A 26,793-nucleotide genomic window follows, 5' to 3' on the forward strand; every position below is an offset into this window, starting at 1 on the left:
ACCCTCTATAACATTGGAGCATCATCTTTAGCCTTCCGGTCCAATATATCTGACAGACGTAGTTATGAGGCAGGAACTATTGAGGACTTGCTTATCCTGTCTTGGTAGAGTTTGGCCGTCAACTCTGCCTATATCTAAGCTTGCCCATTTTTAGGCAGAATTCTGTCTGTGGCAGAAATGAGGATATTTTGCCCAGTGGCTGGTTTGCCACATTTAAAGCCATGTCCATAAGGAAGTTTATTGATGCTGATTATCTTCTTTGAGGTAGGCTGGGTGTTGCCAGGAGTTAACCTGTCTTATTGTCAAAGAATCTTTTAATTAATAAAAACATCTTTAAATGCCATATTCTGTAAATCTCTGAGGGTTTTTTTGGGTTTTTTTTTGGTTGTTTGTTTGTTTTTCAAGACAGTGTTTCTTTGTGTAGCCTTGGTTGGTCTGGACTCTCTTTTTAGACCAAGCTGGCCTTGAGCTCACAGAGATCTGCCTGCCTCTGCCTCCCAAGTGAGTCGCTAAGCTTTTTGAAGACCTTATATAACTATTTTAACTTATATAGAATCATATCTATAGGTTAAACCTAGGATGTATATTCTTATGATAAAAGTAGACTACTAGTTGACATGACCATGATTTGATCAACTAACAACTAACTTGTGTTACTTAATTATCCTAAGCAGCCTCCAATAGCATCTTCAAAGAATTGGAAGCAAATCTTGTATTATAGTTGAGTTGTATGGGTACAATATTTCATATGAGAGTAGAAAAATGTAAGTATGTGTGAAGAATAATCTTAAATTTGAACCTATATTAATATATAAAAATTAAACTTATTTTGCATCAATATATGAAATTCTATACCAGTGAATAAAAATAACCTTGTGACTAAGAAATAAGTCATTAAGTTGAGAAGTAGATTTGCTAATCTACTTTTTGTCCTATCATCCCTACATTTTATTATTCTTCAATTAAAGTCTAGTAGGATTAGAGAAAATCAGTTATCTGGGACATAGTAAGGAGTTGCCCCGCTGTATGATGCATGCCACTTTTTATTGTGCAGGGTAGCACTGATGGGAGTAAAGTACGCTAGCAAGTGAAAAGTGCTAGGCCTCCTTACTAAAAACTGGTCTTGTGGTACTAGAAGGCCCAAGAAAGGTGGTTTGATCATCTGTTTCATGTCTTAACCTAGACCCTAGTAGAGGACCAGGAAGTATGTTTGTAGGGGGGAGTGATGGCACCTCTTGGTTAGTTATAGTTAAAAGGTGCATATCAAAGGGGTTTGGTGCCCGTTAACTAGCCAGGCTCATCTATACTGCAGTACACCTAGTTGCTTGGGAGGCTGAGGCCGGAGGATCACTATTGCTCACAGATTGAGCCCAGTATGACAATATATGATAGCACTATCTAGAAAAAAAGAGGGATGGAGCCGGGAGGGAGACAGAGAGACAGACAGAGACAGAGACAGGCTGACTGACGTAGGGAGGCGTGATGGGGGGGGGGTGCTTTGCCAGTACCCTTACTTGCCTGCTGTTACTGTGAGCCTGGCTCCTATAGTTGGTCACCAGCTCAAGAGCTAAGGAGGAGTAATATTAACAAGAGAGATGAGCAGGGAGTGAGTACTGATGTGAAAACTACAAGAGAGAATGCAGAAAATCTAGACAAGCTAGACAGAATAAATGCATGATAATTCTCAAAGAATTTTGAGTTTTTTGAGTTTTTTAATACAAATGGAAAAAAGATTTTAGTGGAGGTCAGAAAAAAACTCTCAGTAGTAGTTTATTTTAAAAAAGATGTACATTCCACAAAATGCTGAAAATGAGAGAATTTTCATACTTAAGGTAAAGTTATTATTATCTCAAGAGCAGCAAGAACTCACTTTGATCTTTTTATTCCCCAAAGATGCCAAGTAGATTAGGCTGTGCTAGGCTTTCTTAGTTGTTTTTAATTATTTAATGTTGAGCCTTTCTAAACTGTTATTTTATTTTTAAATTCCGCTAAACTTAAGACTTACTTTTGGCATTCTACAACCCACATAGGCAGAATTATAAGTAGCTTCTAAAGTACTGGCTTGGTTAAGTTCTCATGTGGGCATTCTACAGTGTTGCTAAGAAAATTGAGATATTAGTGGGCAGGAGATCACAGATACTTGTGCAGAAAGGTAGAGTTGGCAGGCGAGCTGACTAGGCAGGGAAAGGCAGTTGCCGCCACCCCTGACAGCCTGCATTCTGTTCCTGGGACTCATTGGTGGAAGGAAGGGAGGGTGGGCTCTGGAAGCTGTCCTGACTTCCACGTGTAGGCCATGGCATGTATGTGTGAACACATGCACACGCAAAAGTTTTCATGGCGGCACCAGAGACATGGATCAGTAGCTAGAACACTGGCTGTTCTTCCGGAGGACCTGGGCTCAGTTGCCAGCACCCACATGGTGGCTCCGAACTGTCTGTAACTCCAGTTCCAGGGCACTGACACTCTCTTCTGGCCTCTGTGGGCACCAGGCACACACATGGTGCACAGATATACATTGGTAAAAAATTTTGGAGCTGGGAGACAACTCAGTAAAGAAAGTGTTAGCCATACAAGTTAAGTGTATGGCTCCCCCTAAATAAGCCAAGCTTGGCAACCGAGCCTGCTGTCCTCAGGCTGGAGAGGCACACAGGAGGAGTCTAGGACTTTCTGGTCAGGCACTTCTGCCAAATGATGATCTCTGGTCTCACCAGCAGACCCTGTCTCAGAAAGAAGTGTAGTGTGATTGAAGAAGACGCTCAATACTGACCTCTGGTTTCCGTGTGCACACATATGCACACCAGCTCATCCACACTCATATAATACTTGTGTGTACGCACACGTACAGTGAAGCTCTTTTTAATAAAATGAACTAATCATCTTTCATTTAAAACAAAGTACAACTAAAATGCAGTTCTTTTGTTTTTGGTTTTTGGGTTGTTGTTTGTTTGTCTGTGGGGGGTTGGTACTGGAATTTAACTGAGGACATTGTGTTTGCTGGAAAAGCACCCTACCCCTGAGCTATGCCAGCCCCTGTTTTTATTTAATTTGAAACAGGGTCTCCCTAGGTTGTCCAAGCTGATTCTGAACTCATTCAGGCCTTGAATTATCATCGGTTTTCCTGCTTCAGCCCCTAAGCAGTTTATTAGGATTAAAATCATTAAAGCACAAACATTACTGAAAAATATCTTGCATTTAAAAAAATCTTGTCTTAGGATGTTCTTTCATTTTGAAGAAAAAAACTGACTCTGTGACTTGAGCAGACTTCTTGACTTCATCCTGACTTTGCCGCTTAAACATTTTGCGTGTAGTCTGCACGCAAAGCTGGCTTCTTACCGTGGCCTCGGCCTCTTGTTAGCTAGAGGTGAGATGTTTATGTGTATGCTGTGTAGCTGAGCAGCTGTTCTGAATTGCATTGACAGCCGTGGGACTGACAGTTCCAAAGGGCTTCTGTAGTCATTCACCTGAGGCCAAAAAAGAGTCCAAAAACTTTACTTTGATTGAAGTGTACGATAACCCTTGTATCTTTTATTGTGATTAAAGGTTGCAGATTAAGTGGCAGGTTAGAAGTTTAGAGCCGTTAAAGTGGGTGTGGCAGTACGTACAGAGAGCATATCCCCTAGAAATCGAAGGCTGTAAGTGCTCTTTGAAGTGGCTGTATACAAACACTACAATGCTTTTGTAATGAGAAGAAATGTAGCAGTTAAGTTTTTGTGTATTTTTTCAATCTTGTTCTAATTCCTTTCTATTTTCTAAAATTTTAAATGTTAACTAGTGTTTGCCAGCTCCGAGCCTGTTCCGGGATTCCAAGGGGACACCCTGCAGCTGGCGTTCCTTGAGCTCAGACAGGTAAGAAGTAGTTTCTCTTGCCATAGTCTTTTTTCTTAAGGGTACCAGCGTGCTTGTTTGCCTGGGAAAACACGTTTTTAGAAGATGCTTTTTTTTTGATTGTTGTGTACTTGGCAGATATCAAAACTTTTGCTCATTTGGTGTCATAACTTTATGGAGGATTCCCACAATAAGAATATTATTTGTTTATTTTTGATAATTTTGTGGCAACATATAAAATCAGTAACAATATTAACATTATTGTTAGAACTCAAATTAAATGCAAATTAATTATTACTGGAAAGTCACCCCTTGTTTGAAATTTTATAAATGTTAACTTTTACAAAATTTTGTATGCCTCTAGAAAAAGGGATAAAACTAGATTTAAAAAATTAATTATTCATTCTTACATATTTTTCTGTTAAAAATGCTCTAAGTCTAGTGCCAAAGTGAGCTCTTCTTCCTGCCTTTTGTTTCCTTTCTGATTTTGACATTTCTGGTCTGTTGTAGTCTTTATTTTCTTTTCCTTTTCTGTCTCCTTTGTTTTTTCTTCTTAGTCCTTTCTTCCTCTTTCTTCTCCTTTTTCTTTTTCTTTCTTAATCCTAGGATTAAGGGGCTTAGTAAAGCTGGGGATTCAGAGGGTGTGGAGGCAGGGGGATTCCTTAGAGGGTTCAGGAGTGCGGGATTGACAGTGAGAGTGACTGCTGTCCTTGGCAGGGGACCATGTGGAGACTGAATTAGAACAAAGGAACTGACCAGCCAGGGTTATGGGTGCCCATTCCCTCTGGGCAAGGAGGCAGCCCTTGGTGAAGCGCCACCCAGGCTCTGAGCAGAACCTTATGGCACTGAGGCTTGCAGAAAGACCTGCTTGAACATTTACGGTTCCAATTTCAATAAATGTTTGCAGTTACAGCTCCTTTTGCTGTTCATGTACAGGCCGAATAGAGGCAGTGCGTATTGGTGCCTGCGTGTTCATGACTTGGTGAGGAAGTGTAATTGATGTAGATAGCAAATAGCATAAGGTAGCTTCATGCTGTGGAGTTTCAAGCTCCTTTGGAGGAGACAGGAACCTAAGACCCTGAGTCCTGGGGATGTGAGCACTACGTTTCAAGTCTGGCTTAACCTTTGCTGCTTACAGTCATTAGTTAGGTCGTATTTGAACAAGGACCATCTTCTTTCTGGCCTGTGCTAAGTTGGGAAGGGTAGCAGAAAACCAGGAAGTCAGACGCAGCTTCTATTTCATGTACCTGGGGAGACTCTATTTTAGCAGGTTCTTTCGAAGGACTTTCGTTGGTTCCATCTGTTCAGAGGAAGATAACGGAAGCTGAGGCTGCAGTGAGTTGGGACTAGGTTTCACTGTATGTTTCTCAGGTAGGTTCAGACCACGTGTGTACTGGGTAAGCTTCTGTGTTGGAAGGACATAGATGTTTTCCAACCCAGAGGAGATGACCGGGGAAAGTCCCCACATGAGAGTAATCTGTTCAGGAGACTTTCTGATCCCTCTGAATTTAGATGGTGCTAACTAGCTTACATATTACCTAGTATGTAGTCTGTAGGATTATGAATAAGACCATATAGCTTATGGAATTGCAGGTGTGTTGTCCCTAAGGGGACAACTATGAAGCTTACGTGACAGAGCATGTCCTAGCATACCTGAGGTCCTAGGTTTAAGATGAAAACAACAACAAACAGGCAAGGCATGGAGGTGACACACTTCTGTAATCTTAGCAAGAGCCTGCCTCAACAACCCCTCTACAAACAAAACCACTACTAGCAGAAGCAGGCCTCTCCTGCCCTCTGCATTGTATTAAGTATTAAGCAAACTTTGCTTTCTGTTAAAAAAAAAAAAAAAAATCTGTTCTTTCATTTGTGTAGATATGTTTGACCCCAGTACCTTCTTTCAAAGGGTCATTTTTGACAGCATGGAAGGCCACTTTATGAGACATGCTGCTCCCTAGGGGATTATTTATTAAAGTACACTTATAAATGTTAACATCTTGAGTCATAATTGAATATACTTTTAAAATATGTACACTTAAAAGGTGTTAAGTCCTGGTTAGCTTTCCCTTTAAATCAAAGCTGTTTGAGAGACAGTCAAGTGGACGTGAGACTCCTACTATGAATATGCATAACCATGGGATCTGTATGCATAGGGAGTTGCTAAAGTGCCTACCGTACAGGGATAGCTGTGGAAGCATTAAACCCCACTGTACCGTATGGTGGTCAGTATACAGTAGAAGAGATGAGTGGAGAGAAAACTCCCATCAGTTAGGTTTATTGTGTTAATTTTTTGTAGTCTTAAAAGGGACTTAAATTTTGTTCTTTTTGTTTGTTTGTTTGTGTGTTTTTTTTTTTTTTCTGAGACGGGTTTCCCCCTGGACTCCCTTTGTAGACCAGGCTGGCCTCGAACTCACAGTGATCCACCTGCCTCTGCCTCCCAAGCACTGGGAATAAAGGCCTGCGCCACCACACCCCAGTTAATTTTGTTCTTTCTTAATATTGAAATTCCTATATTTTTATACTCTAAAATGAAAAGAAACAACACATTCACCATCAGTTAAATTTTAGTGGTTTAGATTTAATCATTTCAAAAAAGTAGCTATATTTAACTGTATTTGCTTTTAAAATTAATTTTCAGTAACATAAAATGTATAGTATGAGAAATGTCAAAAAATAAGATTGATCTTGGAAACAAACGCCTAACATGAAGCGATCCAAATTCATTCTGTCCGATGTTACTGATTATTTAAATATAGATGCCTTAAAGTTTTGGAAGTGCTTTTATGTCTGACTTCGTAAATAGATATTATGCTCTTTCACATTTTTGTGAAGGAGTTTATAGCCAAACATAAAGGGGTACACGCACTTCTATTTATGTTTTAGTTGAGTTTCTGCACTTTTCCTTCTCCCCCCAACCCCTGGTCTGTGATCCATTTCTGTCTTAATAGAGTGGCTGACAGTTCTTTTCAAGTGTACTTAGAAAGGCAAGGGGCTCTTTTCATAGTATGTCTAAAGGGTCGTGCTTCTGGTTTTTAGCTTGAATTTGATACTGCTTCATGAATTGCTGGGTATGAAAGATTAGGAAGTCGGTGCGGTGGTCAGATTTTACCTGCCCACCCGGGCTTTGCCCTGAGGTCAAACTCCTGATATTTGCTGTGCTGAATAGAGGAGTTGATGACAAGTATGAATTGATACAAAAGGAAAGTTAGAACCATATCAAAGCTGAAGGCAAGAGAATTGGGACTCAATAAGAGACTCTAGTTAAAAGATAGATCATCAGGAATGCCCTCCTCTAAAGAAAAGGAAATAGCTGACCTGTGAGTGAAAAGACTTTATCATCCTGCCAATCACAGACTTGCTAATGGAAGCCAGTTATCTCAACAACATCTTAAGACCCACTAGCCTAACAGACAGTGTGGAGGATTAGTTGTCCTGGTGTTGCTATGGGGGTGCGCTGCCCCAGTCAGTTTAAACAAGCCGTTTAAACACAATTTGTACGTGTAAAGTTTTCTTACAAATGAAAGTTGTCATCTTCCCGTCTGAAATTAAGACACAAACTGATGGTATTTCATACACTCACAGTGTCACCTTTATTTAAAAAACAAAAACAGAAACAAAAACCTCAAAGTCCACTTTTTAAAAACAATCATGTGAGCTTAACTTGTGACATTCTTTTGACAATATACAAACCCCTTAAGCTGTGAAAGCTCTTTCATGATATGACTGTGTCTATAATATTCTATTCAGAGGTGGCCCATTCCCAGTGTAGTAGCAGTATTTCACTGAGTAGCACTGGAAACATGAAATATCCAGTACAAGTGCGTTTCCTGGGTAGCTAAGACTGTATTTTAGTCACAAAAACTTTAAAATGTTGTCACTTTGATGAAAAAGCTGAAAATGCCCCTCCTGTGTAGCTTCTAAGCACACTTCTCCCAGCTGAACACCCTGGTTTCTTGGTCCTGGCACTAAATCTTCTTTAATGGGTATAGCTTTGTGGTAAGTTACTTCAGCTGGCACAGTGCAGCTTCATTTGATGTTTGATTCTCCTCTGGGTAATATGTAGAGTTTTAAATTGGTTGAATGGTAGCAAACAAAACAGTCTCTTACCTCAAAAAATGTTGGCTGAGTTCTGTCACCGCCTCTCTGCAGGATTTCCTGAAGTGTCTTTCTGAAAACATTGATTTCTCACAATGAAAAGTGTTTCTTCAAAAAAGGTTTTCAAGGACTGGAGAGATGGTTCAGAGGTTAAGAACACTGGCTGCTCTTCCAGAGGTCCTGAGTTCAATTCCCAGCAACCACAGTGGCTCACAATCATCTATAATGGAATCTCATGCCCTCTTCTGGCTTGCAGGTATACATGCAGGCAGACCACTCACATTAAAGAAAAGAAAGAAAGGAAAACAAAGGTTTTCAAGCTGGGAGTAGAGCTCAGATGTAAAATATTTGCCTAGGATGGGTGAGGCCCTAGGCTGAGTACCACTACTGCGAAAGAGAAAGATTTCCAACCCACATAAGCTTGAGAGACACAAGAAACAGTTTGTCCTTTACTTACTCCTTTAGAGACTAAGTCAGTACATTAGAATTTTAAAGATAAAAATTCTGCAGCAGCCTAGCATTTTCTAAGATGGCCATAAAACCTCTACCTTGCTCATTTTGTTGTATGACATAAAGCATTCGTGGGAAACGCTGTCTGAGGGATGACTCTATAGATGTTTGCCTCTGAATGGAACCAGCATAATTTTAAACTACAGACTTTGACAAAATATGAATTAGATTTATTGTTTCACAAAGCTAGACAAGTTACTAAGATGACAAATTCAAAGGGCTCTCAGAAGTTTAGAGGCCACAGAACAATACAGGTTGTTGTCAAGGTTTCTGGTTGCCCACCAGAGCTGGATGGTAAGAACCTCTTTTTTTTTTTTTTTTTTTTTTTTTTGGTCTTTTTGAGACAGGGTTTCTCTGTGTAGCCTTGACTGTCCTGGACTCACTTTGTAGACCAGGCTGGCCTTGAACTCACAGTGATCCACCTGCCTCTGTCTCCCGAGTGCTGGGATTAAAGGCGTGCGCCACCACGCCTGGCCTAAGAACCTCTTGCTGAGTGTGCAGCACCACACACTTTGGTTGCAGGACACAGAGAACTCAAGCTGGAACTGAGCTGGAAACCTCGCTGCTGGCTACCATCATACGCAGCGCCTGAAGGTGTTAGGCCTGTAGGCTGTTAGAGAAAAGTTCCTGATTGTCTCTTGCTGAGCTATGGACCCTGTGAACTACACCACCAACCTTCCAGGCAAGATGTGACCACTGGTGCAGCAGTTGGCAAGACCATAGGTGGGGCCGGGGTGGTGGAGTGATGGTGGCTAACTACTGTCTGATTAGACTTTTGGCTGCTTCTCCAGAGGACCTGGGTTCAATTCCCAGCACTTACATGGCTGCTCACAACCACCTGTAACTCCCTTTCCAGGGCCTGATGTCCTCTCTTGGCCTTTGTGCATAGCTAAGAATCATATCTTAATTACAAAAAACTTTAAAATTTTGGCATTTTAAGACTTTCCAGCCTGTCTGGCTTCTGAGCATACTTCTCACAGTAAATTGAAGGTCTGTGGCTCACCCCTGTGCACCAGAAGAGGGCTTTGGACCCCTGAAACTTTTTATTATTTAAAAAAATTATTTATCATCATCATCAGCATCATTGTCATCAAATGTGTGATTCTTTACTATTAGTCAGGTACATCTCTTCTCTAAATACATTCTAGGCCATAATAATTAGGATTTTCTTTATCTCTTCTAGGATTAGGTCCTGATTTCAAACACTTGGTTTGGGGCAACAAGAGAAAAGGACTGGCCAGTCCACTGAACAATATGGATTGTGGAAAATATATTTAGATTTCTTAGCATCTTTCTTCTTGTTTTTACTAGTATTATATTAGTATTGGTGTTATGCCTGATGTCCATAGATGCCAGAGAGGGTTCTGAACCCCTGAAATGGGACTTAAGATGGTTGTGAGCTGCCATGTAGGTTCTGGGACTCAAACCCATGTCCCCTGGAAGAGCAGCCAATGCTTTTACCCCCTAAGCCATCTCATCTGACCCTAAGAACAGCTTTTCAAATGTATGTTGTAAGTTGCCTTAGTTAGGGTCCCTGTTACCATGATAGAGCACCATGACCAAAGCCCTTGTGGATCTGTGAGTTCAAGGCCAGCCTGCTCTACAGTCTACAAAGTGAGTTACAGGGCAGACAGGACCACACAGAGAAACCCTGTCTCAATAAACAAAACATAACAAACAGAAAGCCTGATGAAACTAGGAATAGATGGAACATACCTCAATAGAAAAAGGGCTATATATGATAAACTGGCACCCAACCTTGTACTAAATGGGGGGAAAACTTGGCATATGCAGGTCTCCAAACATTTAAATTAAAATTTCCCTAAAATCAAACACTCATAAAAAAGATGCCAGTCTTTCCTACTCATTCAACTTCGGCTTGAAGTTTTAACCAGAACGATAAGACAAGAGGAAGAAATAAAAGGAAGAAACCGTTACCTTTGTTTGCAGGTAACATTAGTCTACACTTAAAAATCACTAAAGGCTTCATCAGAAAACTCTTAGACCTGATAAATACTTTCAATGAAGTAGCAAAATATAAAATTGACATATGGAAATCAGTAGCTTTTAAGTAGCTTTTTTCATATCCCAATAGTGAGCTTGACAGACCAAAAAAATCAGAAGAAGGGAGGCAGGGAACAATCCACACACCTTAAGAATAAACTATTAAAGAGGTGACAGAGTCCTGCGGTGAGAATAACACCCCAAGGAAAGAAAATGAAGAAGGGATAGAGGGACACTCCATACTCATGGATAGGTGGAATTAAATTTATGAAAATATTACCAAAAAAGGATTACAGATTCAGTGCAGCCCCCATCAGAATACCAGTGACATTCTTCACAGAAGTAGAGGCCAATTCTAACATCATATGGAAGCACCAAAAAATCCCCGAATAGCCAGGGTAATCCTTAGCAGAAAGAGGAATGCCAGAGGTATGCCAATACCTAATCTCAAGTCATATCACAGAGACACAGTAACATCATAGCACTGGCACAGAAATTAGACATGTAAGACCTGTGGAATAGGAAAGAGAATTCAGGGTGGCTTAGTGGTTAAGTGGCTGGTTAAGAGGTTGCTCTACCAGAGGTCCTGAGTTCAATTCCCAGCAACCACTTGGTGCCTCACAACCATCTATAATGGGATCTGATGCCCTCTTCTGTCATGTAGACATACTTGTAGATAGAGCACTCACATAATACATAAATAAATCTTTTTTTAAAAGGGAATTCAGAAGTAAGCTTACATAGCCACAGCCACCTAATTTCTACAAAGGTCAAAAGCAAACTCCGAGAAGGTAGCTGCTTTAACAAATGGTATTAGGAAAACTGCATTTCCTCTGTCTACAAATGAGCTCGATCCATATAGCACACAAACTAACGTGCTATCAGAGGCCTTGACATGAGACAGAACTTTGAGGCTGCCAGAGGAGACCGTGGGTGGCTGCAAAGATGGAGACAGGGAAGGACTTTCTGAGGGTTCCAGAGAGGCCGCGCTACAAGTGCAAGGCTTGACAACTGGGGTTGCAGAACACCAGGAAGCCTCAGCATAGCCCAGGAAATAAACATCACAATGAAGAGCTAGCTACGTAATGGGGAAAATATTTGCCAATTACACATCAGTGAATTAATATGTAGAGTATATAAAGAACTCCAGAAATCAAGCACCAAGGGTGAGATGAACCAACAGGTGAAGGCACTTGCCGTAGAAGCGCGTTGAGTTTCATCATTAGAAACGGTGTAAAAGTAAAAGGAGAGAGCCAGGTCTCCCCAGTTGTCCTGTGACCACCATGTTTGCTGTAGTGTACACACGTGCATACACACACACACACACACACACACACACACACACACACACACAAACACACACAAATACTAGTGCACACAACTAAAAACTCAAATCATCTTATCAGTAAATTGGACTAATGACTTATAAATAGTTCTCAAGTAAAAAAAAAAAAACCATAACAAAACAAACAAACAAACAAACAAAAACCCAGATAGCCAGTAAATATTTAAAACATCCCATATCCTTAGCCACTAGAGTAGCAGTTCTCAACCTTCTGATGTTGTGACACCTTGATACAGTTTCTCATGTTGTGCTGTCCCCAGCTATGAAATTATTTTTGTTGATACTTCATAACGGTAATCTTGCTGCTGTTTTGAAGCATAACATGGATATCTGATAGGTGAAAGGGTCGTTTGACACATACCCCTCAAAGGGCTTGTGGCCCACAGGTTGAGAGCTGCTGCATTAGAACAATTGCAAATTAAAACTGCTTGAAGAACTCACTTGGTCCCTAATAGGGGCCTGTAGGGGCTCACAGGAGACTGAACTCAAGCAGGGAGCATGCATGAGTCTGACCTAGGTCCTCTGCGTATATGTAACGGTTGTGCAGCTTGGTCTTCATGTGGGACTACTAACAGCAGGAGTGCATGAGTCTGACCCAGGTCTCCTACACATATGTAACGGTTGTGCAGCTTGGTCTTCATGTGGGACTACTAACAGCGGAAGCAGGAGCTGTCTTTCTTTATCCGTTCTCCCTACTGGACTGCCTCTTCTAGCATCAACAGAAGATGTGCCCAGTCTTACTGCAGGTTGATATGTGAAGCCTGGTTGGTACCCATGAGAGGCCTTCCCTTGGTGGGGAAGGACTGGGAGGAGAAGAGGGAGGGGAACCTGTGGTTGGGATATAAAGTTAATTTATTTATAATACATCCCTTCAGAAAACCTGCTTGAAGATTTTTTTTTTGAAGATTTATTTATTTATTTATTTATTTTGGTTTTTTTCGAGACAGGGTTTCTCTGTGTAGCCTTGGCCATCCTGGACTCACTTTGTAGACCAGGCTGGCTTCGAACTCACAGCGATCCGCCTGCCTCTGCCTCCCGAGTGCTGGGATTAAAGGCGTGCGCCACCACACCCGGCTGAAGATTTATTTTTAAAGATTCTGTTATACCTCATTGAGAATGGCTGGCACTGAGAAAGCAATGAATGCTGACAAGAATTTAGGTACAGAGGAGCCTTACACATTGCTGGTAGGAATGCAAGCTGGCATAGCCACTATGGAAATCTCTGCAGAGGTTTCTCCCAAAACTGAATGTAGAGCTACCATACGACTTACTCTCGGCTGTACACAGAAGAACGCCTAAGCTCGGACACCACAGAGACGCTTGCACATCCACGCTGATTGCTTTACTCTCTACGGGAGCCAAGAAGTGGAGCCAGCCCAGGTGTCCATCAATAAATGCATAGATGAAGGTACATGCTCATAAATAAAAATGAAGTCAGATTTCCAAGGAAATAGAAGGAATTAGATAGCATATCAAGCAAAATAAACTTATCTCTGAAAGATAACTACTGCATGCTTTCCTTCATATATCTAGGAGTATGTGTTGGGGGCCAGTCATGGAACGATAAGGAGGTTAGAAGGGTGGCTGGGAGCAGAAGGAGGGTAATGGAACACGTGCGACTGTAGCGGAAGGAAGGAAGCCAGCCAGAGGGAGCGAAGAGTAACAGTGGAGGAGGAGACGAAGAAGAACAAAGTATAAGAATCCATATATATAGTGCCATAATTAATAAAACCATCACTTTGTATGGTAACCTGAAAAGGTTAATTTTCAAAAAGTGATGAGCAGTGACTGAATACCGAGTGACTGTAAAGTGGCATTTCCTAGCCTGTGGTTTGGGAAAATGAGTTACGAAGAAGAAGAATGGTGGCCAGATCAGTACAGGAACCCTGGAGGCACGCTCCCCTCTTACAGCCTCACTTTGTTAGCATGGTAAAAGCTTGGGGCAGCTTACCTTGCTCTCTGCCAAACTCGACTGCATGCAGATTTCTTAATATGCTACAAAGCAGAGTTTTGTGTGGCACAGTTTGAAAGCAGACTTACCTAAACCACTGTTACGTTACGTACAGGTCTCCAGACTGTGTGTGAAGTCTCTTACCACTAAGGGCTACAGCGCTGGGCATCGTGGTGCACACCTTGTCATTCCTACACTCCGAGGCAGAGCAGGCAGATCTCTGTGTGTTCAAGGCCAGCCTAATATATAGTGAGTTCCAGGACAGCCAGAGTTAGGTAAAGAGACCTTGTCTTAAACAAAAAAGAAAAGAAACAAAACCAAAAAATCCAAATGGTTACAATTGTAACTAGATATGCTTTTAAATCGATAGGCGAACTCTTTAAGTATTAAAATGTAAACAATACAAAAATGATGAAAATGGTTTTCAAAAACAATTTGTTGAACTTCCTTTTTTTAAGCATTCAGCCGACTTTGTGAAAGATGATAATTGCTAGGGGATTAATGCTGCTTAGGGGCAGCAAACCAGGCAGGCGGTTACACAGAGTAACTTGTTTTTAAGAAGCATGAAATGGCAACACAGGATTGCTTGTGAAGAATGAAGAGATTTAAGCGGGAAATTAAAATCCTAATTCATGTAGCCTTCAAATCCTAACAAATGTCAGATCCCTCACTGAATCAGCATAGACTGTGGTTGTTAAACTGCATTATGCACACGTTCATTGTATGGGTTTTTTTTCTTACTAACATTGTTCACATATTATAAATGAAAAGGAAAAATGGGTAGGATAGATATTTTTCTGAAATGATCAAGGTGATTTTTTTTATTGTTTTCATTGTTAGAAAGAATGTCTTATACAGTTAAAAAGGAAATAGTTTGAAGTGACTCTTTTAGTGCAATTGCATATTTCCTTGACAGACTGTCTAATAATTGCCAAATTTAGATCCTTAAAGCAGACCCAGAATGTCAGAAAGAAATAGCACTGCTGTATAAGGGTATCATACAGAAGATGAAAAGGCAGTTAGACTTCTTTAGAACTTACAGAATGTCTTGGCCCAGCTGGCTTCTTTTGCATGTTAATTTAGCTGCAGGCACTTGTGGGTAGAGCAAGAAGAGACACAGAGCTCTGTTAGCAGATCTCTTTACCAATCCCAACTCCTCCTGCCGTATGTCAGCAAGCAACCCTCTCAAACCCCACCAAAAACCCAAACTGACTTCAGCATGATATAGCCATGCTTTACACAGGCAGTCAATCCAGGGCTCTTCCTCACTTCATAGATTTGTGTTAATCACATGTCAACAGTGTACGTATGGTTTTGTTTTTTTCAAGGCAGCGTTTCTCTGTGTAACCTTGGCCGACCTGGAATTTGCTCTGTAGACCAAGCTGGCCTCGAACTCACACTGCCTCTGTGTGTATCACCATTGCCAGGCCAGATTTTGTTTTGTTTTGTTTTGTTCCTCTTGTTGTAAAATTATAAGTCTGGACTTCTCAGAATACTTCATAAAGATGAAGCAACTGTTAGCCACAGCCATTGTTTATTTGTATACTCATTTATCTACTTAAATTTCTGTCGTTCTTTGAGACTGTCTGGTCATGTAGGGTAGGCTGTCTTGGAACTTGCTGTGTTGCCTGTGCTGGCCTCTGTTTTGAAAGTGTTGGGATTACGGACGGTCATGTACCACCATGCCAGAGGCTTCACTTATCTGGTCACTCTATCTTACTGCTTTACCACAAAATCTAGTCGGGAGATTTGTGGATTTCTATTGTTTTATTTTCTATAGCTTTTATCTCATAGAGAAAAAAATCACATTACAGAATTCTTTGCATGAGTTTTGGTCATGGATTCTATCCTGGAAACGATGAGTTGCTCTTAGTGGGTCATATGGAGTTTTGTTTGTGTGTGTCTTCTTCCTGAGAAGAAAGCATAGTGTTGCCATTTCAGAGGAACCGTGTTTGACCTAAAAGTTGTTACTAAGCATCATTACTCTAGTGGTGGTTCTCAAACTTTAGGTCTCGACCCTTTGAAGTTGAACAACCCTTTCACATGGGGCCGCATATCAAATATCTTGCATGTCAGATACTTACGTTGTTATTCATGACACCAGCAAGACTATAGTTATAAAAAATTATAAGTGGGATAATTTATTGATGGGGGTTACCACAACATGTGGAACTGTATTAAAAGGTCTCAGCATTAGGAAGGTTGAGAACCGCTGCTCTAGAGGAACTAAAAGCTGGTCAGATGAATCCAGATCACCAAGAACGACTCTAACCTCAGATGTTCTTCATGTGTGTACAGACAGGTGTTTGAGCACATGCTCTGGCACTGCTTACGTGCTGGGAAGCCCATGGTGACTGAGACAAGCAGAATGCTGTTCTTACAGTTTCATTGCGATTTTCAGGATTACATGTTAGAAGGAGAATCCACAACAGACAGTGATGATTTCAGGTAGCTTCAGATGGAACTTCAAAGAGCTACCAGACGGTGTGAGAAAAGGAAAACATGCATGTTGTGGTGACAAAGTGAAGCAGCCATTTCAGGCTTACTGATCAGGAACTCCTTTTTGAGGAAGTAAAGGTAACTGAATGAGCTGGAAAGATATGCAAATATAGAAAGTGAAGAGTCTTAAAATGTGCCAAAAGACTGAAAAGTGATAATGGTTCTGGATGTTATGCAGTAAGCCAGGGGAAGAGGTGAAAATGGCACAGGAGGATTACCAGCACAGAGTATCCATGCAGGACCTTGAGAAGGAGTTTGGGATAGTAGATGTAATGGGGGATTAACCAAGATGTCTGAAAGGCTATCTTGTTCTAGCTTACACTTTGAAAGGTTATTCTGATTGCCTTAAGGAGAGTAGATATTTAAAAAGACAAAAATAGAATTAAAAAAATCAATAAGATTACTTAGTATTCTCAGAGAAAGACGATTGGGTTGACACTGCATATTGATAATGTGGTTGACACAGCGCTGTCATCATATGGACTCAGGATTTTTATTTTAAGTATTAACATATAGTTGAGCTTCTCCTGAACAGCTGGTTTGCTTTTATCCTAGCGCTACTGTGCTTTCTGATTAGCCCTGGTTTTGAGCTAGAAAGCACAGGTGTGTGGTACAGCATCATTTGCATTCTGAACATCCCATCATCTTCTCTCCCATGCTCGCGTTCCCCTGGCCCCGGATTTTCCGTGTTACTTCTTTGTGTTGATTTTGCACCTATCTCTGTAAGTTGTCATAAAGCCCTTTGGAACAATGTGGTTTATAAATAAACATTTCTTTAGGGGAATCCTAAAATATTTTACAGTCAGAAGTACTATATATAGATGTATTTTCTTTACCTTTTTACTGAGTAAATCTTGCTTGATTTCCTCAAACAAGTAGACAGTGGTGGGGGCCTGTAACCAAGAGGTGGCCTGGAAGGTTGTGAGTTTGAGGCCAGCCTGGGATGTACTCTCAGGCCCTGCTTCACCAGACAAATGAAGAAGAGACTGAGAGATGGGTTAGTTGGAATCAATGGAGTCAGTGTTATCTTGGCTAAAGGACAGAAGCTTGAAGAGTGTGACTAGGAAGCCTCAAGGTCTGCTAGTGAGACCTGTGTTGAACAAGACAGCAGAGACTGCATGGGCTCCTACCTCACCTGATAAGTAGAGTGTGACCTTGGAAAACAGTTTACCCAGCTGTGTCACAAGTTTATTTTAACAGGAAACACTGTATAGTTTACTTCTGGAAGTGATTTCTTTCCTGACATGGTCAATTGTCATTGGTAAAGCTAGTGACTTGTGTGACACTTAAGGGACCGATCAATTGGATTGGGTGACTGGCTGCCATCATCCTGTACCTAGTGTATTTCATTAGAACAGGGGCAAGATGGTGGCCCCAGTGAAAATAATAGTGAACTACTTGGAGCTGGTATTTCCTTCCACCAGGGCTTGAGAAAGGAAACACCCCGGACATCCACCTTCTTGTCCTTTGCATCCCCCAACTTACTTTCTTCTACCTTTCTATATCCACACTCCTAAATAATTACAGGGTACAAATTTTAGGGAAGAGGTTCTGTCAATCATCATAGAAAAATAGGAGACCCCTGTAAGCTTGCAGGACTCAAATTGCACGTGACTCGAACAACCTTGGATTCTGTCCTGAGACATGCACAAGTCTTAGAAGTTATGAAGGAAGTATTTGGCCACAATTCTTGCTGTGGAGACTGGGTGTCTGCCAAGACTTTACTTTGAAATTTCTGTCTTCTGTTTCTAGTCTTAAGGCATCATAACATACAATTCTTCAGCTGTTAGTCTATTTTATTCTTTTATGAAGAAGTCACTTTTAAATAACAATTATTTCCACTGTAATTAGACAAATCTTCTTTTGTTTGCATCATTTTTGTTACCATATTGTATATACACCCTGCTTGCTCAAACCTGCCCATGTAACTCCTTCTTGGGAACTCTCTTCAGGAGTTTCAAAGTCTTCAACTTCTTAAAGTATTAATGAGATTTGCCAAAGTTGTAGTATCTGAACACTTGACTAGATAGAGCGGCAGGACCATATGCTTGTCCACACAGCTCCTCCAGTAAGCTCTTTCTTCTTCAGACAATGCTAAATTCATCTCAAGTGCCAGAGACTTAAAGGAAGATGTATTTGGGTTTACTGATGAATACAGCAAGACCAGACATCTCACAGACTCTACTGTAAGGTCCAGACAAGAGAAGACTACGCTGCCCCTTGGGAACACTTAGATCATGAAGGATTCATCTGAAGCTAAATAGCGTTTGTCTTTCTCTTCTTTGTGCTTCAGGGCCATAACTGTAGAAGGTTGTGGTTTATGTTTAAATATGTACAACCTTCGGTTGATAATACACATTTTGAACTCAGGTTTTTCACTGTTATTTTAAGAATTAAGTTTAAGGTGATTTATGGTGTGGGAAACTATTCTTTAAAATGAAGGATTTTCTTTTTTGTCTCTCTGCTAAAGACTGCGTGCGCCAAGGGCTTTGTATGTACTGGGCATGTACTTTACTACTGAACTATGTCTTGGCCCAGTTTCTCACTTTAAAATAATCACACACCCATAAGAAGTTACAAGCAGGTCCCCAGGACACCTCACCTGGCTTTATAGCTACAGTATGATTATCACGACCAGCAAAGTGTTTGAAACGTATCAAACAAAGAAGCCTTCATTTCTCCCCCTTCTCTTCAGTCCCTTAGAGTAACCCTTAGAGTAACTGCTTCCTTTAAAACCTTTATAATTCACACATATAGATGAATACACAAGAGCTTGCACCGTTATGCTTTGTTTTGAGATACAGTCTCACAAGCTGGCCTTGGATATGACCTTCCTACCTCAGAGCCCCGAGTGTTGAGATTGTAGCCATGTGCCATCACACCTGGCTTACTCATTTTCTTTTTTTGCAGAATGAGTGACTGGGGTGATTTATATTATACAATAACCAACATTTAAAATACAACATACTGCCATTTTATGTTGATTAATATGGATCTACTTTACTCTCTGATTTATTCATGCTGTTCTGTACTATGAACAGACTATAATTTATTGAAGCGCATGTCCTTGTTGTTAGACATTATATAATCGTAAGATTTCTACTATAAGTAATACCACAGTTAATATCCTTATATAGTGAGCAATAGTTGGCTTTTAAAAGTGATATTTCTATATACTGTCAAAAGTATACCAATCATTTTAAAAAGAGTTACTAAGCAACGTGACAATAAAATAAACAGATATGTGGAAAAACATAGACCATGTAAGTGTATAGATAGCAGACTTAGGCTTTTCTTATTCATGATGGAAGCATTAGCAGTCTTCACTTTTGCAGGAGTTTTGTTTTTTGGTTTTGTTTTGTTTTGGAGGAAACAGTGCTGGGGATCAGACGCAGGCGTGCTAGGCAAGCACTCCACCACCTGACCACATTCCCGAGACGGTTTGATTGATTTTAAGATAAATTTTCAACATGCCTCCGTAGACTGAAAATTATAAGCCAGCATATAAAGTATAGTCTCAGATGTAAATGTTCCTAAGGTCACCAGTATTCTTACTGTTTTTTTCACTGAAATAAATAGGCTAAAGGTCCCAGGGCAGCCCGCCACAGTAAAGGGTAGAGGTACCCTGGACTTCAGTGAGTATTATACATGCAATCATATTTATTAAATGTCAACCCAGTAGTGGCAGTATTTAACAAGGAACTTTTTGTTTGTTTGTTTTGTTTTTCAAAACAAGGATTCTCTGTCCTGGAACTCACTCTGTAGACCAATCTGGGATTGGTGGTCCTCCTGTCTCTGTCTCTCAGTGCTGGGATTAAAGGTGTGCACCACCACCATCCTGCAGGAAACTCTTTTAGAAATGAACTCATTTTGGGGCCAAAATTCCTAGCATTCATTTATAAGTACCTATGAGGGCCAGTGAGGTGACCACTGTCTTCCAATTTGGATGCCTCAAGGAAGTATTCATAGTCTGCTAACATTTTTGTTTTGTTTTGTTTGAGACAGGATCTCACTGTGTAGCCCTGGCTAGCTTGGAACTTGATCTGAAGACCAGGCTGGTCTCAAACTCCCAGAGATCTGTTTGCCTTTGCCTCTGCCTCCTGAGTAGTGCTGGGATTAAAGGTGTACCCCACTCACTATTCCTGGCCCAGTGCTAACACTTAAGGGAATGCATTCCTTCTCATCTGTATTGGTGTGTGTGTGTGTGTGTGTGTGTGTGTGTGTGTGTGTGTGTGTGTGTGTGTGCGCGCGCGCGTGCGCATTTTTGAAAGAGCTTTTGATTAATGATGATGGTTAGGGAGTGAGGCAAAGGCCAGGCTGACTTCAAACACAGCAATCCTCCTGCCTTGGCATTTTCAGACACAGACACACACACACACACACACACACACACAGAGACAGACTCATTAGGTGTGCATCCCTCACCCTGGCTGACTGAAGTACCTGAGTACTCAGGGTAAGTGGTTTCTCTTCTAGCTCTGGTTATCTGCTGCTCTTCACCTCCTGATCCTTTTCTCGTTTCATCCTCATTGTGTGTAGTATATATTATTTCCTTTCATTTTGTCCTTCATCTTGCCATTTGAAATTCTCCAGTCTGGTGTAAAATGGCCCTAGCCGTCAGCTGTGTGGCAGACATATTTCTTTCCTTTTTTTTAAAATTAATTTATTCTTGTTACATCTCAATGGTTATCCCATCCCTTGTATCCTCCCATTCTTCCCTCCCTCCCATTTTCCCTTTATTCCCCTCCCCTATGACTGTTCCTGAGGGGGATTACCTCCCCCTGTATATGCTCATAGGGTATCAAGTCTCTTCTTGGTAACCTGCTGTCCTTCCTCTGAGTGCCACCAGGTCTCACCCTCCAGGGGACATGGTCAAATGTGAGGCACCAGAGTACGTGAGAAAGTCATATCCCACTCTCCACTCAACTGTGGAGAGTGTTCTGACCATTGGCTAGATCTGGGTAGGGGTTTAAAGTTTACCGCCTGTATTGTCCTTGGCTGGTGCCTTAGTTTGAGCGGAACCCCTGGGCCCAAATCTGCCTATCATAATGTTCTACTTATAGGTTTCTAGGACCCTCTGGATCCTTCTACTTGGCTATTCTCCCATGCTTCTCTCATTTAGAGTTCCAATAGGATGTCCTCCCCTCTGTCCCAGTTTCCTGGTAAGTGAAGGCTTTCGTGGGACATGCCCCTTGGGCTAGTATGCAGATATAAGTGAGTATATACCATTTGAGTCTTTCTGCTTCTGGGTTAACTCACTCATTATGATCATTTCTAGCTCAATCCATTTATCCACAGATTTCGGGAATTCCTTGTTTTTAATAGCTAAGTAGTATTCCATAGTGTATATGTACCACAGTTTCTTTATCCATTCTTCTACTGATGGACACTTAGGCTGTTTCCATGTTCTAGCTATTATGAATAAGGCTGCTATGAACATGGTTGAGCAAATTTTCTTGTTGTGTGCTGGAGCATCTTCTGGGTATATTCCAAGGAGTGGTATAGCTGGGTCTTGAGCCCTATTCCCATTTTTCTGAGATAGCACCTGATAGATTTCCAAAGTGGCTGTACTAGTTTGCATTCCCACCAGCAATGAAGGAGTGTTCCTCTCTCCCCACATCCTTGCCAGCGTGTGGTGTCGCTTGAATTTTTGATCTTAGCCATTCTGATGGGTATAAGATGGAATCTCAGAGTTGTTTTGATTTGCATTTCCCTGATGACTAAGGAGGTTGAGCTTTCTCAGCCATTTGATACTCCTCTGTTGAGAATTCTCTGTTTAGTTCCAAGCCCCATTTCTCAATTGGGTTATTTGGTTTGGTGGTGTTTAATTTCTTGAGTTCTTTATATATTTTGGATATTAGACCTTTGTCAGATGTGGGTTGGTGAAGATCTTTTCCCAGTCTGTAGGCCAGACATATTTCTTGGTCTGCTCTTCCTGTTGTTCTGGGGGCCCCTAACCTGCACCATCTAGTATATAGTGCATTCTTTTCCCGGCTGCTCTCTCTCTCTCTCTGTTGTGGGACGCCAGGTGATGGTGTTGGGCCTTTTGTTCATCTAGTGTGCTCTATAAGTTCTCCAGCCTGCTTTTTTTTTTTTTTATAAGGTTTTAATATGTCCTTGTGTTCATACAGTCCCAGGTTACTTTGATCAGTTTATAGGTGGGGTCCCTTTATTTCCAGTTCATTCCTTGTGGGCAGCGCTGAGCAGGCCATGGTGCCTACGTGGCCGGCAAGGTGTGAGTCACCCTTCTTCTGCATTTCTCCTCAGAGTGAGGTTAAATGTGAAATAGAGTCACGCAGGGCAAGGCACGGCTGAAAGTTACTGCTCTATGCCGTGTGAAGTAATGCAGAGCAGGGCGCAGTCTCCTCTCCACAGGTTCCACCCAAGATAGTTCCTCAGGTCTTTTCTTCCATGCACCACCACCTGTCAAATCCTCAGTTCTTAAGCATTATCTGCTATGCCATGGCACTGTTGATGTGATTAGCATCTGGCTAGCAGTTATGGCTGTGTGACTGTCTTTTCCATTACACTTACATTTTCTTCACTACAATAAATAGGTCCTCCATCATAGTGCCAAATGTAGTGCTTGTCATGATCCCTTTATTACAGAAGAGGAAGTTGAGACCCAAGTTATAACTCCTTTAAATGGTTAATTCAAAATGCAGCTAGCTTTGTTTCTTACAACTTCGGTTGGATGGAAATATAGTAAGGCATAAACCTTGGGAGACAATATGGGTGCCTATTATGGAATGTGCCCAGAAATATGAGAATATTTATTTATTTTGGGTTTTTTTTTGAGATAGAGTTTCTCTGTGTAGCCTTGGCTGTCCTGGAATTCGCCCTGCAGACCAGGTCGGCCTCAAACTCATAGAGATCCATCTGCCTCTGCCTCCCAGTGCTGGGATTAAAGGCATGTGCCACCACACCCAGCAAAACCTTAGTTCTTATGCATTCTCTTACTCAAGTGAAATATCAGATTGTTAGTGGTAAGGGGACAGAGACGCAGCTGTTTGCTGTCACCTTTAGCAGTCTGAAGAGCTCCTCAGACCTCACTGGGATCCATGGCTTTGATGTGGAGAAGAATTTCAAGATTCTCCAGTCTGATGGAGCAGAGTTAAAGATTATTATTGAAGGCATTTTTATTTTTAATATAGATGTGAGAGTGAAGGTTAAGAGAGAAAGAGAGGCACTCAGAAAGAGCGAGGTGGCCAAGCGTGGGTATAGGCTTCCCAGAGAAGAATAGAAGAAAGTAAGGCTCCCTGAGCTGTGGGTGTGGCTCCTCAGAGAGTAGCAATCAACTGCCTGAATAGTAGCCATATATACCATTTTGGTGGCTCAAGTTACATCTCAAAAAGAATCCCAGCACTCGGGGAGGCAGAGGCAGGCGAATCACTGTGAGTTCAAGGCCAGCCTGGTCTACAAAGCGAGTCCAGGACAGCCAAGGCTAACACAAAGAGACCCTGTCTCGAAAAACCAAAAAACAAAAACAAAACGAAAAAGTTAAGAAAACCTTTGCGTTTTTGGTCCTTTTCTCACTTCCCATAAGCAAGATTCTAGGGTTGCCCTGGAGATTGTTGGACAAAACTATAATCTTATAGGGTGAAAATAGGAGCCACTAGGCTTACAGAAGGGCCACCAGGGTGCACATCTTCCCTTTAAAGGAGTTTCTGGTGAGAGCTCGAGACTATTGTAGATTTATAACTAGGGAGTGAGGAGAAAGGCCTTGTGCTGGCATTCTTTTTTCTCTGCTAGCTGAGGGGCTCCTTTCTGCTTCTCATGTCCCCTAATTTCCCTCTATTTTGCCTCAAGATAAGTAAGAGAGTTTTATTGCATAAGAAAATGGAGGGCTTGATGTTTTTTCTAAAAATGTATCTAATTTCTAACATTTTAATGTACCATAATTAAATTTAAGATACTTAACTATTATTCCTTTAAAAAATGCTGGCTTGTTGTAAGCTGTAATGTTCATCAAGTCTTTCCTTAAATCATAGTCTCTTAATTCTCCCAGATTCTTGCCAAGAAGTTTAATATTTTATGGAAAAATTTCAGCCAGTCTGTAAAATACTTAGAAGATAACTTCCAACTTCCTTCCTGTTTTTTCCCTTCTTTCTTTTATACTTTGTTCTCCTCTTAATTATCATGAACGAGGCTTCCCCTCCTCACCTATGCTGAGGGCGCTGGGCCAGGCTTCCCCTCCTCACCTATGCTGGGGCCGCTGGGCCAGGCTTCCCCTCCTCACCTATGCTGGGGGCGCTGGGCCAGGCTTCCCCTCCTCACCTATGCTGGGGGCGCTGGGCCAGGCTTCCCCTCCTCACCTATGCTGGGGGCGCTGGGCCAGGCTTTACCTCCTCACCTATGCTGAGGGCGCTGGGCCAGGCTTCCCCTCCTCACCTATGCTGGGGGCGATGGGCCAGGCTTTGTTTCTGTTCTTACAAAAGAGACTAGGGCTTGAGTTTGTTTTTTTCTTTTTTTTTCTGATGGCCTAGTGTGAGCTGTTTATGCAAGATATCAATGGAAACAATTATCCTAATAGGATGACACAGCCTATTAGGCTTAGAATGTCCTGATTTCCTGTTTAGGTTATCTGGAGGTCAGATGCAGGTCCCTTTACTCACTCGGCAATCTAGGTGGTAGACTGTGGTAGGACTCGGATCACACTCCGTTCATCATTTATCCTCCCGGGAAGATAAGCCGGTCCTCTTTGCTGTGTGATATTTTATAACTACAGCCCTTAGTAAGGGTGGGATGCTTCCTAACTCAGCTGTGTCTTCAAGTACATTTGTCACAAGGTTCCAGAGTTGTCACTTAACTTCTCTGGAATCTGTTACTAAGCATAAGCCTTGCCTACAGGCTGTGAACCCCTGCCTTCCGGAGTTAGCCTTAGTAGTTTGCTATCTGCCTTTTTACCCCTTGTATTTAATTATGCTCGAGGGCATAGGAAGACATTTCTGTTTAAAACAGATTAAGCATCAAGTGTTCGGACATGTTTTTTTCTAACAAATTATTATACTTGACAAAAGATAATTACATATACAATCAGATCTGGAAGCAAATGGTTAATTAAAGTGCCTTTTCGATTCAAGAAAAGTAAATACATATTTTAAATTGTTTGAGTAAAGATTTAAAAAAAAAAATCTATTGCCAAAAGGAAAAAAATAACCGAGGATACAGATAAAACAGTAGCATATTTATTTGTGTGCGTGCCTGTGCCGTACCACCGTGCCTCAGCACCAGCCATAATTCTCTTTCTGTTAAGCAGGCCCCATGCGGTGCCCACTGTGTTAAAGACCATCACACTACCTTTGCTAATCCAGTTCACTTTGCATTACTTACGGACTCCATGGCAAATGGTGAAGTCTGGCCCCTGCACCTCAGCCCTGATCTCTAAAGCACAGTGATGGGTAGTCTGAGCTCTGCCTTTCCGCTGAGGAACTCTTACGAGGGTCAGAACTTGAGTCTCCCACAACAGAGGCGCACCCACTTCTTTGGGATTTGTCTTACTTAGTGTCTATTGTAAATGTCTTGAGTTCCATTTTTTGTTTGTTTTGTTTTTTGCTTTTTAAGACAGGGCCTCATAGCCCAGACTTGTCTCAGAGTTGCTGTGTAGTTGAGGGTGGCCTGGCCCCCTTGTCCTTCAGCATCTACCTCTCCTGTGCTGGGATAATAGGCAGGTGGCACCATGCCTTGGCTCAGAGTTCCATTTTAAATAAGGAAATGACAAGATGCCATTCAGATACTAAAACTAAAGGATTTAGTTTTCATTTAGCTTAGTTTATTCCCTTAAGCCAGAACCAGCATTCATATGACAAATTATACATTTTATTAGACAAGAGTAGAACATATATGACTAATTTTACTGGAGATTAAATTAGCCCAGGTATTAAATTCTCCACATTTTCTTGTACTTTATTTTAAATCACAGCCATTATCTCACGTGGGGAGTGGGGTTTAATGGGACACCCACTTAGATTCTCTTAGATGTGAAAAAATAGTTACTCCCTTCCCGCTTGCTTCTCAGCAGTCTCCATCTTAGCCCATCCTTGAGCTCGGAGACATCAGCGGTTCCCCTCCTCAGCTAATCTAGATTGTCATATTTACTGCTTGAGTTCTCCCAAACTCAGTTCACAGAAGTCTATCATATTTCTTCAGTGCTCTAATGAGGCAAAATGACTCATCAGAAAGAATCTCAAGTCTAGGAAGCGCCTCCTGAGGATCAAGGTTTGACCCCTCATGCTGGGAGCCTGGGAGCTTCACATAGCTGACTTACATAAGTGCAGCAGCTGATGTAATGAATCCAGAAGAGAAAATCAAATGTTTGACTGGCGATGTTTATTTGGCGTGTTAGGTGGTGCCGTTGTGGGTTTACAGAAGGAACCCTCAGAGGCAGAGCTTTGGTTTCTAAATGCTCTGTACATCTATGGCACATGTTAAACATCACCTAGTGCAGCCCAGCCTTCAGAATAATGCACAGTACTAAAATGTCAGAGGCATGTTAACTATTTTGTGTGCATTTTCTCTCTCTCTCTCTCTCTCTCTCTCTCTCTCCGCTCCTCTCCTCTCTATC

General features: G+C 41.5%; 1 protein-coding gene across 3 annotated transcripts in view; it reads left to right on the forward strand.

Moving 5' to 3' along the window:
* Exoc6 (exocyst complex component 6) overlaps positions 1-26,793 on the forward strand; it is a 141,491-nt gene that overhangs the window by 105,562 nt on the left and 9,136 nt on the right. For 2 of the 3 annotated variants that reach the window (XM_051146401.1, XM_051146402.1), the window contains exon 20: positions 3,773-3,846. The exons of the other annotated variant lie outside the window; for it this stretch is intronic. In XM_051146401.1, the coding sequence (XP_051002358.1) occupies positions 3,773-3,846 (74 nt within the window). The remainder of the gene's footprint in view (positions 1-3,772; positions 3,847-26,793) is intronic. 3 annotated transcript variants of the gene reach the window in all.

This window comes from Acomys russatus, chromosome 5, assembly GCF_903995435.1.
Source record: "Acomys russatus chromosome 5, mAcoRus1.1, whole genome shotgun sequence".
NCBI lineage: Eukaryota > Metazoa > Chordata > Mammalia > Rodentia > Muridae > Acomys > Acomys russatus.